Source organism: Terrapene carolina, unplaced genomic scaffold (assembly GCF_002925995.2).
Source record: "Terrapene carolina triunguis isolate 2854851 unplaced genomic scaffold, T_m_triunguis-2.0 Scaffold183, whole genome shotgun sequence".
NCBI classification, from domain to species: domain Eukaryota; kingdom Metazoa; phylum Chordata; order Testudines; family Emydidae; genus Terrapene; species Terrapene triunguis.
The window spans coordinates 2,085,373-2,106,036 of NW_020664534.1; the positions used below are offsets into that span (position 1 = coordinate 2,085,373).

The window sequence follows — 20,664 nt, forward strand, 5'->3', positions numbered from 1 at the left end:
GGGGAGGAGAGTGGGGTTGGGAGGGGAAGAGGGAGAGACAGAGGTGGCTGGTTTAGCATGGAACAATCTGGATCAAGATTTTCTTCTCTGCCTCATCCCAACAGGGACACTCTGGTCTGTTATTAACATACTCTAAGTCCTTGAAATATGAGCAGCCACAACTGCATATCCTTAACATGAACAGCTAAAATTAAACTAAACTAAAATTATTCAATATTCATACCACAAAAATGCCAGTCTCACAAAAAAATTGTTTTCCACAGCTAGTGAGAAAACGAAAACAACAACAACAACATACCTTATGGCCTCTTCCACAGACTGGCCAACTATATTTGAGGATGGGCCTGGTTGCGACAAAGGTGTCAAGCTAATCACCCACTTTACTGGTTTGTAGTACTCATCACTGGAACTTAACAGATAAAACAGCGTGGTCAGGAAAATCACCTGTAAAACAAATCACAATTTGAAAGAAAAAAATGCATTAAACACTATGCAGATAATAGGATGCAAATATGTTTCAGATCATTTAACATAACTGGGAAACGCACAAAATGCTATTGGACACACAGACTTGGGGCTGGTCCACACTACCCGCTTAATTCGGCGGGTAGAGATCAATCTTCTGGGATCAATTTATCGCATCTCATCTGGACGCGATAGATCGATCCCAGAAGCGCTCCCCCGTCGACTGCGGAACTCCTGCTCGCCGAGAGGAGGAAGCGCTGTCGACGGGGGAGCCTGCCTGCGCCGCGTGGACCCGAAGTAGGTACTTTTAGTTCGATATAGGAAACGTCGACTTCAGCTACGCTATTCTCGTAGCTGAAGTTGCGTTTCCTATATCGATCCCCCGCCCCAGTGTGGACCAGCCCTTAGAGAAATGCACTTCAGGTCATACAGATGGCAGATCTGAAAGTAAATCTTGCCTTTGAAAAAGGGATTTGACGGTTACCTGAAAAAGAGTTCCAAGCAATCATTTTTAATTTTTTCCCCCCAGTACAGAGGCACCAGTCCTTTACTGCATTGAAGCTTGGAAGAGCTCCTAGAGAATCAGTCAGATTTTCCCTTTTAATCTTACTGGCATCTTTCGGTCACATATTACACCACTTATTTCTGTCCATTTAAGTGAGACATTTATTATCCTAGTTCTAATTTTGTCCTCTGTTTCCCCATTTTCCAGGATTCTGGAACCCAAATACTTGAAACTGTGTGTTTTCTGTAACAGTCTGCCCATCTAGTTTTAAGAATAAGTCTTCAGTGTTCACATCATTGAAGTTGCATACCATATAATCTGTTTTTCCTCTACTTATTTTGAGCTCATGTCTCTCCAACATCTCTCTCCAGTTATCAAAATCCTCTTCTAGACTACCTATCTTTCTCCTCACTGCACAGAATGATATCTGCAACAGCATGCATCAAGATGCCTCCTTCTATATATTCCTTGAGAGGGTATCCAGGACAAGGATAAACAAGGAAGAACTCCGTGTTGAACCCTGACACACTCCTACCTTTACCAAGAGTTTATCTGTTTCACCACCAGAAGTTCTGAATATTGACATAGCACCGACATATGTGGCTTGAACAATCCACACAAAGTTCTGGTACCATCTTCTCCCTCGAACACCACCTGATGACTTGTCTTGGAACTCTGTCAAAGGTCTTTTCCAGATCAATAGCAACCACCTTTTTCCTTGTACCTTGGCACCAAGGTCCTTTTCCTCCACATGTTTAGTATCTTTTCCCATCACATGATGGAGCTGAACAAGAGGGATATCTTCTATTCCAAGCTTTTTCCATGCCTGAATAGCGATTCCGTTTGGGCCTCAGCCTTATTTTCCATTTCTTTTAGAACATTTGCCACTTCATCTGGTCTGATAGAATGAAGAACTTTGCTGTAGTAGAGCATAAAATAGCATCTCTTGGATTTTATTCTTTTAAAAGCTGTTCAAAATGCCTTTTCCATCAATCCTTTATGTGACTATCATCAATCAACACCATACCAGCTTCATCTTTGATGAACCTCACTTCCTTTATATCTTTGGTACTTCTGTCTTGTCCTTTCACCAGTCTATACATTCCCCTTCCCCCCGCCTTTGTTCTAAGTCTTATGTAAAATTTGTCCAAAACCTTTGCTTTGGCTTTTGTAACTATATTCCTGGGCAATTTCTTTACATACTACTATTCCTCCACCTTGTTTGCTCCTACTACTTTGCCAGAGTTTAATTTTTTTTCTCTTATCTTTTATCACTTCATGTCTACTTTACTCCAACACCAAGTTGCTTTTTGAATAAAGGCTCTCTTTTGATTCACCCACAACTAGTTTAGCACTCTCCAATATATCTGTCATCATTGCCAGTACCAAGCCTGATAGAAAAAGGAGGCGGGCTTGCACCAGGTTGGCAGCCGGATGTAAAAATTTGCCATAAACTGACACTATGAGTCCTCAAATAAATCAAGACAATGGGAGAGTATTCTCTAGAAATGATGCACGGTGCGCCGGCTGAGTGTTGTAGGTGAGGGCTACAGTGTAACTACAGAAGCATGCAGTTAATGAAGCTAGCCCAGAAATCGAAGATCAGACTGGCATATTGGAATGCTGGTCCAGTAACTGGCTGTAGCACGGAGCTAGGAAACACTGAGGAGGAAGAAGGTAGAATCATAGAAGATTAGGGTTGGAAGAGACCTCAGGAGGTCATCTAGTCCAATCCCCTGCTCAAAGCTGGACCAACACCAACTAAATTATCCAGGCCAGGGCTTTGTCAAGCTTGGCTTTAAAAACCTCTAAGGAAGGAGATTCCACCACCTCCCTAGGTAACCCATTATAGTAGTTCACCACCCTCCTAGTGAAATAGTGTTTCCTAATATCCAACCTAGACCTCCCCCACTGCAACTTGAAACCGTTGCTTCTTGTTCTGTCATCTGCCACCACTGAGAACAGCCGAGCTCCATCCTCTTTGGAACCCCCATTCAGGTAGTTGAAGGCTGCTATCAAATCCCACCTCACTCTTCTCTTCTGCATACTAAATAACACCAGTTCCCTCAGCCTCTCCTCGTAAGTTGTCATGTGCACCATCATTTTCGTTGCCCTCCGCTGGACTCTCTCCAACTTGTCCACATCCCTTCTGTAGTGGGGGGACCAAAACTGGACATAAAATACTCCAGGTGTGGCCTCACCAATGCCGAATAGAGGGGAATAATCACTTCCCTCGAACTGCTGGCAATGCTCCTACTAATACAGCCCAGTACGTCGTTGGCCTTCTTGGCAACAAGGGCACACTGCTGACTCATATCCAGCTTCTTGTCCACTGTAATCCCCAGGGCCTTTTCTGGGGAACTGCTGCTTAGTCAGTCAGTCCCCAGTCTGTAGCGGTGCATGGGATTCTTCCTTCCTAAGTGCAGGACTCTGCACTTGTCCTTGTTGAACCTCATTAGATTTCTTTTGGCCCAATCCTCTAATTTGTCTAGGACACTCTGGACCCTATCCCTACCCTCCAGCGTATCTACCTCTCCCCCGAGCTTAGAGTCATCTGCGAACTTGCTGAGGATGCAATTAATCCCATCATCCAGATCACTGATAAACATGTTGAACAAAACCGGCCTCAGGACCGACCCCTGGGGAACTCCGCTTGATACCGGCTGCCAACTAGACATTGAGCCGTTGATCACTACCCGTTGAGCCCGACAATCTAGCCAGTTTTCTATCCACCTTATAGTCCATTCATCCAATCCATACTTTTTTAACTTGCTGGCAAGAATACTGTGGGAGACCGTATCAAAAGCTTTGCTAAAGTCAAGATATATCACATCCACCGCTTTCCCCATATCCACAGAGCCCGTTATCTCATCATAGAAGGCAATCAGGTAGAAGGTACAGATAGCATGTATCTGGGAAACAAAATGGAAAAGGCAAAAAAGAGATTAGGGAAGAATACAAAATAATTTACTGTGGGGACTCCAACTCAATTAACAGAGTAGCCATATCTCAATAGTAAAATAAAGGAAAGAGTGGTGACAATAAATAGAATCCGTGACAGGTTAACGATGGTCAAGCTGGCTTTTGAAGGTGGATTGCTAAATGCTTCCTAATCTGGCTGTGCTGAGGATGAGAAGACAACTCTCTGGAAGATGTTAGACAATGCTCTTCAGCAAATTCCAGAAAATGAGGAAATAATTATTGGCACCAATTTAAATGGACATGCTGGAAGAGACAGGCATAGATATAGCAGACAACACAGTGGCCAGGGCTACAGAACTTTACATGACAAAAGAGAAAGCATATTGCACCTGATATAAGCTCATGACTTAGTAGTATCCAACACATTCTTTACAAAAAGAGATAAACAACTTATTACCAACAAGAGTGGGAGCCAGCCTCACTATTTTTCACGTTTCCTAGAAAAAAACCACAGATAAAGGACTGCAAGATGATCGCAGGAAAAAGTCTTCCTAGTTAACCTAGAACACGCACCTTAGATATGCGTCTTAGAACAAAGAGAAAATGAAAGAGGGCAACACCAAAGATTAGGTGGCAAAAACTACAAGTTAAGGGTGAGGGCTTATGGAGTTGGTTATGGAGAAGATGAGGGCAGCACCACATGTGGAAGGAATGGATAAATTTGGGGATTTTACGATAACTATAAGGCATTTTTTCCAGATCTCAAATAATTTGTGTGGCTCTTTTTTACACCCTCTCCCGTTTTTCAACATCCTTTTTCAAATGTGGACACCAGAACTGGGTGCAGTATTCCAGCATTGATATCACCATACTGTATTCAGAGATAAAAAATCAACTCCCCACTTCTCTTTACTACTCCTTCATTTATACATCCAAGGATCGCATTAGCCTTGTTTTGCCAGAGCATCATACTGGGAGGGCACCTCTTTCTGTGCTGCTTTCACCACATAAGCCACACTGCTACTCACAAAAGGGGGAGTCAGAAAGCTGGACAAGAGCTCTCCTGGATGATTAGGACTGCCCTTGCTTATTTCTGAAAGCGAGCCATGGGGATATAATAAGGCAGCACAGAGCTGAACTGATGAGCTGCTGGCAGAACTCCTTCCCACCTGGAATGCAAAGTGTGCAGGACTGGATTACAGTCTGAAGCCCTAGGTGCACTGTCACACAGGACAATTTTAGCCCAGTCTGCATGGCACCACACTCACACCATGGCCTCTTCCCCTATTTGGAATGGCAGCAGGGGCTTCCCTTTCCTAAGGAGCAACAATGCAGCAGCATTTGAGGACCCTATCCTACCTTGGAGAAGCAGGAGTGACAGAAGGGAGTTAGTTGAACTAAATGATACACAGACATACAGCTCATTTATTTGAGCTGATCATTTAATTAATATTAAGTGCAAATGCATGTAATTAGAACATCACACTCCAACAACTCCATTTATATGAATGTGCAATTACATTTTGAAAAAAAAAAACGAACATGTATTGTGCAACGTAATGCCAGGAATCACAAGATAAATACCATATTCAATATAACTTACTTGCCCCCTCCTCCCACAAACAGAATAGTTCCAACATTACATGCAACATCAAGACATGCGTTCCCCTTTGTCCATGAGTAGATCTTAAGTAAGCTTGAGTATGTGTTTTGGAAAATTTAAGAATCATCTTAGTCACTAGTGAGGAAGCAATGTAAGGCTCTATTAAGTTCAATTGTGGGTCAACAAAAGAAGAGGGAGGCCACTGAAGGTAACCTGTTAAGCCATTCTTTGCATTTTACAAGGCACTTAGTGATTTCTTAATTTAAAAATCAAACTATATGCAAAAATTAAACTTTTAAGTCATAACTGAGGCACCAAAGGACTGCATCTAAACGGAAAGTGACTGGTGAGAAAATTCTGTGCTAAAATATATACCCTAGCACTATATATGAATGTAGTTTAATTGTGTGCGAGACAGGTCTGTACATTGGGAAACATGTCTACCCCTGCTGTTCACTGAGTTATTTTCTGTCCAGAGGCTTTACTGCTGACATATTAAAAAATGTGTTGAAAATTTCCATATTCCCCAACAGAACTGCAGGTCTCCTTCGGCCAAATGGCACTTTTATCTTCCTGTTCTGCAGTAAAAATGTGAGCTGAACCAACTTTATTCACTGTTCATCTGTAGAAAATGGGTAAATTCAATCCTACTTAAAACACTAACAAAACAGAGCTAGCCTGTGTCACTGATTACAGGGCCAGATTAACCCTAGGTTTAAGAGAATACAACTAAAGAAGAGCTGTTTCTCTGTGTGCTAGGTTGAATTGCTGAGACACCCAGAGGAATATCAAGTTAAATGAAGACAACTGGTCTATTTGGACATAAACACTGGAGACTTTTATTTAAAATGGTGTTATCTGACTTCCAGAGAGTTCTCTTGCAAAAACAAAAAAGTTTAAGTGTTTGAGACACAAAGAACTACAGTCTTGAGACCTTAATGTAGAGCTGCTTTGTTGGATTTCTGAAAGTGGTGTGCTACATGTGAGTTACAAGATTCACATCATCATTTTCATCATCTAAATCTGTAAGAGTAAATATTTATTAATAAGTTGCCTTTGATATAGTGTTCTGGTCAACTCATTTCTGAAGTGATGATTGTTACTGAGAGGCATCTTCATAGAAAGATGCAACACAGAACAGGTAGCTAAGGATTCAAATGGAGGACCCATTAACCCAGTGGCCCTCAAACTCTGGGGTGCCCTCAAACCCAGTGGCCCTCAAACACCGGGGGGGGGGCAACAGGGCCTGGGCCAGCTCCCACAGGGTGTGGGGAAGGAGCCCCAGCTGCAGCCCCGCTCCAGTCCCAGTCACAGCCCCTCTGCTAAGCCAATTGTGCAGTAATGGGGGGGAGGAGGCATGGACACATTCCATTACTGGTAAGAGAGGACGCAACAGGAAAAATGGCACCACTGCATTAACCCCTTGAGGACAATATTCCAGGGAGAGGGGGGTGGTTCCCCCATTGGTGAAAATACATGAGTCAGAACCTTGAGACACTTGACCACTGATGGATGAGAAAAAAAATGTTACGGTCTTGAATATGTGGATGACATGCAGATATTGCTGCTATGTGAATCTGGAGTGAACTGATCGAGAGATCTGAATCCTTAAATATAATTTGTATGGGAGCATATGAAGAAACAGTATGAGTTGGAGACAAAATGCCCTGAGATGACCAAACTGAAACTTTTCCACTTAGCATAAATAGATCTTGTTGAACCTTTTCAACTTTGTATTAAGATATTCTGCACAACTCTAGAACAAGTCCTTTTCATGACAGTCAACCTGACAGCATCCAGACAGTGTGATGCAGGGATGCTGCATCTGGATGCAAAGTCTTCCTTTTATCCCGAGAGGCAGTGATAGTGTTATTGTTATTGGAGAACATATGGAAAGTTTTATCAGTTCCAGAAACCAGTATTGCCTAGGCCAGGCTGGACCTAAGAGGATTATCAGTGCTGATTCTTGCTTGATTTTCTTCAGTGCTCTTGGAACAAGAGGAATTGGCAGGTACATAGACACCGACGCTTGTGGAATGCATCCACTCAAGATCTCAGACTCCAACCTCCTGTGGAACAGAAGTTTTTACATTTCACATTCTCTTGGGTAGCAAACAAGCCAATATCTGGAAATCTCTACTGGTTGAATACTGATTGGATGACAGGGTCTTTTATTGATCATTTGTGGTTCTGTGAAAACTGTTTGCTCAAGTGGTCTGCTAGCATATTCTGTAGCCCTGGTAGATGAAGGACTGAAATTGTCAATTTGATGTTGTATGCTCCAGTTCCACCGGATAATAATTTCTTTGCAAAGCGGGAGTAGATTTGGCTCCTCCCAGTTTGTTTATATACAGTAGAACTTCAGAGTTACCACCACCTTGAAAAGTTGTTCTTTCAAAAGTTTACAACTGAACATTGGCTTAATACAGCTTTGAAACTTTACTATGCAGAAGAAAACTGATGCTTTTAACCATCTTAATTTAAATGAAACAAGCACAGAAACAATTTCGTTACCTGGTTCCTTTTTAAAAAAAAAGTTCTCTTTTTTTTTTTGTAGTTTATGTTTAACACAGTACTGTACTGTAGTTGCTTTTTTGGTGTGTCTGCTGGTGCCTGATTGTGTAGTTCCAGTTCCAAATGAGGTGCGTGGTTGACTGCTCAGTTCATAACTCTGGTGTTCGTAACTGAGGTTCTACTGTAAAAGATTACTGTGGTATCATCTGTTATTACTTGGGCCTGGTCTACACTAACCCCCCAAGTCGAAGTAAGGTACGCAACTTCAGCTACGTGAATAACGTAGCTGAAGTCGACATACCTTACTTCGAACTTACCGCGGTTCAGACGCGGTCCACACGCGGCAGGCAGGCTCCCCCGTCGACTCCGCGGTACTCCTCTCGCCGAGCTGGAGTACCGCAGTTGATGGCGAGCACTTCCTGGTTCGATTTATCGCGTCCAGACCAGACGCGATAAATCGAACCCGGAAGTTCGATTTCCAGCCGCTGAACTAGCGGCTAAGTATAGACCAGCCCTTGGATTCTTGCGGTGGATGTAAGGAAGAAACTACTCTGAGTTCTAGAATACTGATATGCAAAGCGAGTCTCCTTTTGGGACCATAAATCCTAAACTTGTAATTGGGATGGGGGAGGGAGGGGGAGACTGCACCTAGACAAAACGGAAGCATCTGTCACTAGGATCTTTGTTGGAGGAGGTAGAGAAAAGGGAATGCCCTTGTATACTTGATATGGGTTTTTCCACCAGTTTAAGGATAAAAAGGATTTCTTGTGGAATCTGTATTTCCATGTCTATATGATATCTGATCGGATCGGTAAGTGGACTTCAACCATTCTTGTAAACAACAAACGCAAAGTCAGCCAGACTTTTGGGTCTGCAGACTGATAATGTGCCTTCCCAACTACAAACTGCAATTATGTCCTGTGTGCTGGGGGGATGGAAGTATACATCCTGCAGATTGAGAGCTGCAAACCAGTCTAGAAGGTCCAAGGTATAGATTATAGCCAGGGTCACCATTCTGAATATGCACTGACAGACAAATGTGTTCAGAGCTCTTAAGTTAAAAATGGAGCACCAAGCTGACTTCCTGGGAACTAATTTACTTGGGTTAGTTTCCCAGATGTGAAGAAGGGCTCTGTGAAGGCTCATCTGTCTCACCAACAGAAGTTGGTCCAAAAAAAAAGTGGTGCCGAAGCGATCGGTACCAGAACCAACAGCCCTATCAGCACGAGAGCAAACCCATGAGGTGATACTTCAGACTCTATATCCAAGACAGAGACAGAATGACTTCGTCAACATCAGAGGTCCAACTTCGGTGTCTTTGCGGACACCAGAGGGACCCTTGTTGAGGCCTTCAGCTGTCCTCTTTTCAAGCTGAAAGTGGAGATGTCTCTTTCCATTTAGATGGAGACCTGCGTCCATGCTCCTTGGATGAGAGGAGCTGAAATCTCCCCCTTTGTGGATGGGAAGAGGGAATGACAATGATCAGTAGAAGGCTTTGATTAAGCAGGAGCCCTAGAAGCTGAGACACAGGTAGTTACTGTGGACGCACTTTTTGCAAAGGACTGCTTGGACCCAGAAGGAGCCTGCTTTAAAGGGTCTTAGGCAGGCCTTAGACTTATCTAGGAGAAAGAGCTTTAACCGAACATCTCTTGCTTTTAACATCTGTTTTGAAAAAATAAATTTCTGGGTGATGTGCCCCTCGCAGACAGGAAATAAACTTGCAGTGTCCATCTGTCATAAATGAAGGGGGGGGAGAGCTCCCTCTTATGGACACCCAGCTAGCTATAAAACCCCTCTTAATAGCTGTTCTCTACTTGTTTTACCTGTAAAGGGTTAAAAAGTCCATAGGTAAAAGGAAGGGAGTGGGCACCTGACCAAAGGAGCCAATAGGCAGGCTAGAACTTTTAAAATTGGGAAAAAACTTCCCCTTTGTCTGTCTGTTATTGTTCTCCCTGGAAGAGGGGGCCAGAGCAGCAATGCTGTAAGAAGCTTTGGGCCAGGTATGGAAAAATCATCAGATCATACCTCAAAACTACTAATTAAAAACCCCAGATACGCAAGTAGATCAGAAAACGTCTAGAAAGACATGGTGAGGTTTATTTCTTTATGGCTTGTGAACTCCTCTGTGCTAACCCCAGTGCTTTTGTTTTGCTTGTAACCTTTAAAGTGGACCTCAAGAAGCTATCGTGATGCTTAATCCTTGCAATTATTTTTTTTAAAACCTAGCAAAATGCCTAAATTCCAGCTGTATTGTCTTTCTTTTTGTTTTTAATTAAAATTTACCTTTTTTAAGAACAGGATTGGATTTGTGTCCCTGTAGCGGGGTGAACACCCGCTCCAGCCCGGAAGGGGTTGGAAAAACCCTGCAGAGGGCTGGGGAAGGGAGCAAAACCCTGGCTGATTGGCGGAAGTGGCTGCAGCTGAGGCCACGCCCCAAACTGAGCAACTAGGCCTTATAAGAAGGCCAGGGCAGCCAGAAGCTGAGGAGTCTCACTCTGACTGGAGAGAGAGACAGGCCTGGCTGCTGGGGAACTCACCGGGAACCTAGAGTGAGGCAGGGCTGGGGAAAGACCTTGGGGGCTGGGAAGCCCTAGGCCAGCAACTCCCCGGGCTGCAGGGCCTGGTCCTAGGCCCACATAGGTATTGGGGTTGTAGAGGGGCAGCCTGAGGGTGGGTAAAGGCAGCCAGTCCAAACCCCTTGTTGCCTGTGATGATTGGCTGATAGACTGCAGTCCGCCCCACGGCACGGGGGCTAGATGGTGACTGGCAGTAGCCACGACTGAGGCGACGTGGGGATAGGGGGTGGGGAGACCCAGAGAGAGTGGGGTACTGCCAGGGGGGCAGCACCCAAGCCAAGGGCACCGGGGTCTGGGAGGGACACGGTATAAAAGTCCTCCTACAACAAACCTGGACCTATTGGAAGAGCTGAGAGGTGGTGGGTCACTCCATGCCACTGTCCAAGCACCTTTGAGGCTTTAATCTGCTTTCTGCTCTGCCTGGAACTGCTCCCTTGATGCTGGAGACATTAGTTCCTTGCTGGGTTTTGGACTTGGGCTTGGTTCGCCGGAAGCGATGCAGGTGATGCTTGTTTCGTCGACTGTGAACTGCTCTTCGCTGCTACACTAGGTTATATTTCAGGCTCTGGTTGAGCTTCTTGTGCTGGTTTAGCTGCTGCTACACATGCAGGCTCTGTGGCGCCCTTTGATGCTGGCTCCCCTGACTCTGGTGGGGTTGCAAGCACGGGCTCTGGTGCTGACTGCTCCACCAGTCCCGATCCTTGGGCTGGTTCTGGCTGGGTCCCAAGAACTGGATCTACAACAGCTGCCATAGATTTTGGTCTGGGATCTGGTTTCACCACCTCTGGCTGGGGCCCTGTAGGAGGCTCAGGAATGGAGTTAGGTGTGGAGGCCTCTTTAGCCTGGCTGCGGGTGACCATCCCCACCCTTTTTGTTAGCCTTACATGGCTGGCTAAGTCTTCTCCCAGCAGCATGCGAATGGGATAATCATCATAGACTGCAAAAATCCATATACCTGACCAGCCTTTGTACTGGACAGGCAACTTGGCTGCAGGCAAGTTAAAAGAGTTGGCCTTAAAGGGTTGCACCGTCACTTGGGCCTCTGGATCGATGAATTTGGGGTCCACCAGGGATTGGTGGATAGCTGACAACTGTGCTCCAGTGTCTCTCCACGCAGTAATCTTCCTTCTGCCCACACTCACAGTTTCCCTTTGCTCTGGGGGTATTTGCGAGGCATCTGGGCCTGAAGGCTCTTGTTGGGACCCCAGGCTGATGAGCTGCAGTTGGCTGGTGCTCTTGGGGCAGTTGGCCTTCACATGCCCCAGCTCATTACATATGAAGAATTGCCCAGCTGATTGTGGGCTGGGGCGAGGTGGGTGGTTGGAGAGTAGAGTGCTGGGACGAGAGGGCATCTGGGGTTTCCCTGGCTGTGTGGAGGACACCTCCTTGTGAGTTGGAGCCTTGGGCTGACTCCAACGGTGGGGTGTCATCTCAGGTTGCTCCTTCTGGTATCCACACTAACTGCTACTAGCTTTCTTCTTCTCCGCCACCTCCACCCATTTGGCTCCCATCTACCTCTTCTTGGGCTTGGCCGGGTATTACTGATGATTCATACCACACTAGAGCCAAATTGCCACCCCACTAACAGACCTAACCAGAAAAAAAAAAACAAAAAACCCCCAGCCAAATGCAGTTCAGTGGATTGAAAAGTGTCAAAAAGCCTTTAACCAGCTTAAGGCAGCCCTTACATCTGATCCTGTACTAAGGGCCCCGGACTTCAACCAACTGTTCGTTGTAACCACAGATGCTTCCGAGCGTGGTGTAGGAGCAGCTTTAATGCAGGAATGACCAAATCAACAATTCCATCCTGTCGTGTTTCTCAGCAAAAAAACTTTCTGAGAGGGAAAGCCACTGGTCAGTCTCAGAAAAAGAATGTTACGCCATTGTGTATGCTCTGGAGAAACTACGCCCATACATTGGGGACGGCGTTTCCACCTGCAGCCTGACCATGCTGCACTGAAGCGTGAAAGGGCTTGAGGGTACCCCACAGGAAGGAATTCCCAAATGCACCTTCCTGGGTTTTCAAAGGGGTGTTTGCACTTGGGTGGTGGCAGCATCTACCCATCCGAGGTCAGAGAAAAGCTGCAACCTTGGGAGTTTAATACATGCCTGGAGTGGCCAGTATTAAGTTTTAGAATCCTTGTGGGCCCCCACCTTCCGCATTTGAAGTGCCAGAGTGGGGAATCAGCCTTGACACCATCGCTGAGGGGAATATCTGCCTCCGATGGCTAACAGTAGGAGTAAGGAGGAAATAAGTGGAAAACATATGGCTCAGACATCTCAAACCAGGGGTAGTAGCACAGTGCATTTGACAAAATTTTCATCTCTGAACCACTGGCTGAAGTGAAAAGGTATTCTGAATATTTTAGAAAGAAATTATCTTGTCGCTGCACATAAAATGGAATCTCTACAAAAATCTGTTTCCTTTCTAGGAAATAGTGACTTTCTGTGAAGCTATCAACCTTTGAATTTTAAGTGTTTCCACAAAAAGGAGTAGAGAATAGGGCATACTGAATTGAGCTTAATGAAATAAAGGAAACTGCAAAAAAGACATCCAAACTTGTAAAATTACTTACTAAAAACAATTTTATTGAAGAGAAAACTGGAAACTTTAGAGACCCAAGTCAAGGTTCAACATATCCATATCCATAGAATTCAGAATATAGATTCTGAGCCTCAGAAGTTACAGAAAAACCTCACACCTAATATTCACAAACAGGATATTTATATGACCTAGTATACATGGAAAGAAGTTGTAAGGACTCCTCATGCAAGCCCAAAGAGGAGGAACTGAGGCAGGACTACTGATATCCTGTCTGATATACATGATAGGGAAAAACTTGAAAGCTGCAAAAGCCGTAAGAGTTATCTGAAACCTATTACATTGGAAAATGAGCATATGAAGAGACAAGTAGAAAGTTATCTTATTCCCAGCAAAATTCCATGTTATTTTGAAAGAAAAATCATCCTCTGGATGGTAGTTCAGCTGATATTTTGCTAGGAAAGAATTTAAATCCAACAAAACCAGCTCTCCAGAGTTCTCAGAATGACAACTAACGTGTTCATTTTAATAACTGTCCCAGTGAACAGACTGTTTGGATCCCTGAATACCAGGCTCAGTGGACAGATTTACTGCTTATGCTAAGGATGCCCTTTTTCCTTTTTTTAAAATTATTTATGGTTATAAGATGATGATTTTTACTGTGTACTTTACCATTAGTAGAACTTAAAGCTGGAGTTTAAATTAAACATTTGATCCACTATACCAAAATGATTATGTTCCCCCTTTTGGGCAAGAATGTTTGTGAATGATTTACACAAATGAAAGCAAAGAAGATAGTAGAGGACTATCAGAAATAACTCCCTCTCCCTGAGGGATGGGGGGTGGAGAGGGGCAATGCAAGGATAGGGTGGAGATGTGGTCTTTAAGAACTGTGAAGACCTATTCATCAGGCTCTTTTCATCTTTAAATATTTTTATTTCTAATATAATCTCACTAGCCTACAGAAACTGCTTTCAGTTGTTTCATCATGAGTGAAATATTAGACCAAGGAAGAAATATAAATAATTATATACACAATCTATTTTCTATGCTTTTCTCCCCCAGTTGAAGTAAGGGACAACTGCAAAACAGCATAACTACAAATAGATGTAAAAGTCATTTCTCTGGAACTTAAGGTAGTAATTCAGCTAAGAAATCCTTATAGCCCACTCTTATTTTTTACCCAAGTGTGATTGAGAACCCACACAATTGCCCTGAATTAGCATTTGATTTAAATTATGCAATTTTAGTTATCCAAACAAATGGAAAAAGATCTTGTTCTCCTCTTCTCACTGTCTCCATTAACTGCTGAAGTTAATCTGGCAGTAGGCCTTTATTTTCTTCCAATTTTTCAAAATATCTGTTTTGAATAATACACAACAAAAACACCACCAGGATTTCAATCACACTTCCAAGGTCAGTATTTGTTTAGATTAAAAAACCCACTCAGGCCAGAGTCCTTGACACAAGCTCACTCGGTGTCTGAGATCTAGGTGATCACAAGCCTCGGGCTCTGTTCCAGCCATTAAGTTATTTAAAAGTAGCAGCTGTCAACACACAGCTGCAATGGAAAGAAAGAAATCACCTCTAACATTAGTAACTCCACACAGCTGTGGGTATCAGATTTAGAATCAAAAGAATCTTTAAAAAGCTAAGCCTCCCCCCCTCCCCAAAACAACAACAACCAACAACAAAGCAATACCTTTCACTAAAAACGAGCGCTTATTTTAAAGTATGTATCAGACCACTATTTTAATATGTGCACTAGTATTAATAAATACAGAAGTCTAAAAAGCATATTGTAATGAAAAAAACATTTTGGTAAATAAAACTAATTTATTGAAAATACTTCCTTAATGAATGCAATATAAAACAGAATTGTGTATTCAGCAGTTTTGCTTACAATTCCCTACAATAACTTTACCCTACTTAGAACAATGCCTTTGTTTAGAGATGTACTTTGGAAAAACTGACAATACTAGATTTTAGAAAGAACTGTAAGCAAAATAAGTGGACACATAGTCAGACCAAGTTTTTCAACAAGGTTAAAAGGATTCTGAAAGATTACAATCTATGCATATAAAAGTTGTTAGAGATACCCATTTAAAAATGACTTACATAAAACATGCTTATGTAAGTAAATTGGCCTTCCTAAACTCATACCAATAAAACCTTTTCACATCACACTATCCACATACGTGGAGGTAATATAATAGAATCAGACTGTATGGCTGAAAGGGATCTCCAGATGTCACCAAGTCTAGCCCCTGGAATCTGAGGCAGGACCAAGTTTATCTAAACCAGTGGTCTCCAACCTTTTTAAGCACAAGATCACTTTTTGAATTTAAGTACAACCCAGGATCTACCTCAAAAGAAAATGTAGAAACAACAATCTCACAAACCCAAACACCCTTGCCCCGACCTTCTTCGAGGCCCCGCCCACTCTATTGCTTTCCCCAACCCTCACCCAGGCTTGGACAGGTGGTTGGGATGCAGGAGGGTTTGCGGGCTCTGGGCTAGGGCCAAGGGGTTCAGAGTGTGGGAGGGGCTCCAGGCTGAGCCTGGGGCAGAAGGTTGGGGTGCAGGAGAAGGTTCAGGGTGCGGGCTATGGAAGGGAGTTGGGGTGCAGGAGGGAGTTCAGGGTGCTGGCTCTGGGAAGGGACTCAGGGCTTGGGCAGAGGGTTGCAGTGCAGGCTCTGGGAGGGGATTTGGGTGTGGGGGGGCTCCGGGCTGGGATGCAGGAGGGGGTGCAGGGCTGGGGCAGGGGGTTGGAGTGCAGGAGGGGTTCAGGCTCCAGCCAGGGACCGCTTATCTCAAGCAGCTCCCAGGCAGTGGCAAAGCAGGACTAAGGCAGGCTCTCTGCCTGCCCTGGCTCCGCGTCGCTCCCGGAAGTGGCCAGCATGTCCGGCAGTGGCTCCTGGGGGTGGGGTGGCGGGAGGGGAGAGGCAGGTGGCTCCGTGCGCTGCCCCCATCTGCAGGTACCACCCCTGCGGCTCCCATTGGCCGCAATTCCCCGTTCCTGGCCAATGGGAGCTGCGGGGGCAGTGCCTGCAGGCAAGGGAAGCACACAGAGACCCCCTGCTCCCTCCCCCGAGGGGCTGCAGGAATGTGCCAGCTGCTTCCGGGAGCCATGTGGGGCTAGGACAGGCAGGGATGGCTGCAGAAGGGTTGGCAACCCTAGACTGAGAGGGCAATCAACTGTCAGAGGCTCCATTTACTAGTTGGTGACCACTGATCTAGACCATCCATGACAGGTATTTGTCTAACCATTTCTTCATCTCCAGTGATGGGGATTCCACAAACTCCCTTGGAATTCTAATCTATTACATAACTACCCTTAAAAGTTAGAAAGGGTTTCCTAATATATAACCTAAATCTCCCTTACTATAGAGATTAAGCTCATTACATTTTGTCCTATCTTCAGTGGACATAGAGAACAATTGGTCACAGAGCTCTTGATAACCGCCCTTAACCTATCTGAAGACTTATCAGGTCCCCTTGAGAAAAGACTGAACCCAGTTTTGTTAACCTTTCTTCATAGGTTGGATTTTCAAAATTTTTAATCTGTAGGCCTCACCAGAGCTGGGTAAAGCAGGACAGTTATCTCATGTGAGGCAGTACTACCACCTAGCCAGTTATTCCCCATTTTGCAGCTGAGCATTTGATTTTTTTTTCTTTCTAAGGAAGTACTTTGCATAGGTCTTGATATTAATGTTAAATTATGTCTAGCATTAACTTTTAATTGCCAAACCTATACTCTGTCCACCATTCCAATCTGGGACTTAGTCGAACTCCCTAATCATCTTTTAACAGATGCCCCCCCCCTTTTTTTTTTTTTTTTTTAGAAAGAGTCAGATAAATGTTCCTTCCTTTCCCCCCCAAATGGTAGAATTCCCACTCCCCTACCCACAATCTATTCTGGCTCCAAGTTCAGGATAGGCAATATGAAAATATAAACCAGTGATAGGATTAAGGTCTAATCTTTCAGGATTCTGCTGGTCTAGAAATAGGAGCTTTATAAAATTAGATTTGGGAAATTGGCAGTCTCCCCTTTGGGTGGGGAGGGCAGGGGAGAAGAGAACACAGTTCTTGTTCTTAAGCCTAGAACAGGGGTGGGCAAACTACAGCCCGTGGGCCAGATCCGGCCCATCAGGGCTTTGGATCTGGCCCATGGGATTGCTATCCCTGTGGCGCTGCGGCCCTGCGCCACTGCTGGAAGCGGCCGGCACCACATCCCTGCGGCCCCTGGAGGAGGGAGGCAGAGGGCTCCGTGCGCTGCCCTCACCTCCAGGCACCACCTCCCACAGCTCCCATTGGCCAGGAACAGGGAACTGCGGCCAATGGGAGCTTTGGGGGAAGTGCCTGCAGGGGAGGGCAGCCTCTGGTGCCGGCTGCTTCCAGGAGCGGCGTGGTGCGGGGCCAGGGCAAGCAGGGAGCCTGTCTTAGCCCTGCTGCGCACCACTGCCACGCCAGAGCTGCTCCAGATAAGTGGTGCCAGGCCAGAGCCTGCACCCCGAACCCCTCCTGCACTCCACACCCCAACCACCTCCCCTGAGCCCCCTGCTGCACCCCTATCCCCTACTGCACCCCCCCGCATCCCAACCCCCTGCCCTGAGCCCCCTTGTACACCTCACACTCCTCCTGTGCCCAACCCCTTGTCCTGAGCCCCCTGCCGCACTCCACACTCCAGCCCCCTGCCCTGATTCCCCTCGTACACTGTGCACCCCTTCTGTGCCCCAACCCCCTGCCCCAGCCCTACATTCATGGCCCTGCATGCAATTTCCCCACCCAGATGTGGCCCTCGGGCCAAAAAGTTTGCCCGCCCCTGGCCTAGAAGGTCCCAAGGTAACAGATTTAGAAGTCATAGCATTTTTATGAATTTTAAAAGCTATTTTAGATCATATTTAAAGGACTTTCAATATTCCTTTTGCTATAAACCCTGTACAGTAGTTGGACTCTTGGTAATGAAGATACACAGCTTTATAGGTAGCAGGACAAATAGTAATTCCAGTGAAAGTTTTTGAAACTCTGAAAACTCTAAAATATTTTAAATATATGTGGCATATGCAGAATATATAATGATTTGAAATAAAAGATTTTAAATCCTTTTAACTGCTTTGCACCACTCTGCTGGCACAAAGCATCTGGAAAGCTGTATTAATCAGCTCCCTGATATACCCCCTGTACAAGTAAAATTACACTTTTTCCTTCTGACTCCCTAGCAGGAGGTACTTCTATGAGAGAGTTTGACAAGGACATCCCTACTACACCCTAGCATTATCCAGTTTCTATAATGGCCCCTAGGAGCTTTGAACACCTTCAGTGTAATTGTCAGTAGCTTCCAAGCTATTTTAAGTAGTGCCAAGGACTGAACTGGCCCCAGGATCAGGCAAGTACACCACTCTATCTCCATCCTTCCTCAGGTTGAGTGTATTCTAGCTGCAGCGGAGGATGTAGGCATTTATCATTGTGAGTATAGGATGACCTGCATTATTTATGAATAGGCAAAATGGTTATCCCCAAAACTCATGTTGATAAAACCTTTATGCTGTATCACACCATACCACATATTAACTATCCACATATGCACATATTCAAAACAAAAGCAGTTTAAAAAAATCCAGTCTGATCTGTGAACAAGAATTCACTAATATTTAATGTGTTCCTTTAAATCCTTCATTCTGTGGAAGATGAATTGATATCCCTAAAATCCTTGGTGAAAGCTCCTTGTTTACATCAACTTAGAGGGAAGTAAAATGAATAGTATTATCTGTCCAGTGCATGCTACTTACCAGTGAGAGCACAAAATTGAGAAGGGCTGTCCCACTATAGAAGAGGATTGTCACTAGTGTTGTTACTGTGGTGAAGAGTAGGCTCACATTACGACTCATCACTATCCACAAGGACTCCAGAATCTGGAAAGGAAAAGAAAGACAGAAAGTCACTACTTTGATTAAAATTATCTAAAATATAGATGTGGTCAGAGAATGATTTCTCCCTGCAACAAACCTGCAAAGAATAATTTTGTTTTAAACAAGACAGATTTTTGTCAAAACCAAAAACTAAGATTTTTTCATTTAAAACAATTTTTTCATAAAATCATCCCTTTTGTCAAAAAGCTATTTTCCATCAAAAATGTTGTAATGGATTTTTTTGACAATTCTAATAAAATACATAATTTTGATACAAAAGACTGTGTGAAGACATCAATTCTACTAGGAAGGCAGTGTTATTTACTGTTTATTGCTGCTAGTTTTATTACAATCAGTGAACTTTGTGGAAAGAAAAAAATTTCATCCTTTCCTCAAAAGTAGGTATGGCAGTTAAGTCAAAAAACATGCTGCAGTAACATTACAAAGCTAAATTCAAATCAAATACTGTAATTTTCTTCAACACAGAGTTAAAAATAAGTTCCATATTAACTGGGGCTATTTAATTTTCTGACTTGTTCATTCAATTAACTCAATACAGAAGTTATGATTTTGTGTAAAGGTGCATTACTAAGTTAGATTAGGTGTGGACAGTAAACTACAGTCCATAACATAAAATCAGTAAGTGCTATTTTGGGAGAACTGACTGACTGCTTTCTAGTTGCAGGTAGCATCGGAGAGATTGGTTTTGAGATGGTTTAAAAAAAGGTGATAGACTTAGTACAAACAGGTTGTTCCAATTAACTTGCTCAGTGGCAGAGAAGTCCAAAAAAGGATAGCACAGAGCAGGGAAGTACAGAAGGTAAAACTGAGCAGAAATAAACTGAAGTAGTAGTAAGAACTACGACAAAGGTAGGAATTTTGAAGATAAGGACAGCAATTTTTCAGTTGACACTGAAGTTGGTAAGAATACAGTGATGTATAGAGTGTGCATGCATGCGCATGCACAGGATGTGGAAACACTAATACTCACATTTTAGATAACAGTTTTTGGGAGGTCCTAAAAAAGAAATTGCAGTAATCCAGGTAAGAACTTTCAAATGCAAGAATAAGCAGTGCTGAGATAGTAACGGATGCAGGATATGCCACAAAGGCTAAAGAAAGCAGACTGAGGCCTGGTCTACACTACGAGTTTAGGTCGACTTTAGCCGCGTTAAATCGACTTAAGCCTGGACACGTTTACACTACGAAGCCCTTTCTGTCGACTTAAAGGGCCCTTTAAACCGGTTTCCTAACACCACCTCGACAAGGGGATTAGCGATAAAATCGACCTTAGGGGGTCGGAATTGGGTTAGTGTGGACGGAATTCGACATTACTGGCCTCCGGGAGCTATCCCACAGTGCTTCATTGTGACCGCTCTGGACAGCACTCTCATCTCAGATGCACTGGCCAGGTAGACAGGAAAAGCCCCGCGAACGTTTGAATTTCATTTCCTGTTTGCTCAGCGTGGAGAGCACAGGTGACCATGCAGAGCCCATCAGCACAGGTAACCATGATGGAGTCCCAGTCCCAGTCCCAGGATCGCAGAAGAGCTCCAGCCTGGACCGAACGGGAGGTACAGGATCTGATCGCCATCTGGGGAGATGAAGCAGTGCTCGCCGAACTC

The 20,664-nt window shown here is 44.3% G+C and overlaps 1 protein-coding gene across 1 annotated transcript in view; it reads right to left on the reverse strand.

Moving 5' to 3' along the window:
• Positions 1-20,664, reverse strand: part of TMEM245 (transmembrane protein 245) — a 130,780-nt gene that overhangs the window by 24,859 nt on the left and 85,257 nt on the right. Inside the window, exons 13-14 of the mRNA XM_024209262.3 lie at positions 18,920-19,042; positions 299-444 (exon numbers count right to left, since the gene is read on the reverse strand). Of these exons, the coding sequence (XP_024065030.1) occupies positions 299-444; positions 18,920-19,042 (269 nt within the window). The remainder of the gene's footprint in view (positions 1-298; positions 445-18,919; positions 19,043-20,664) is intronic.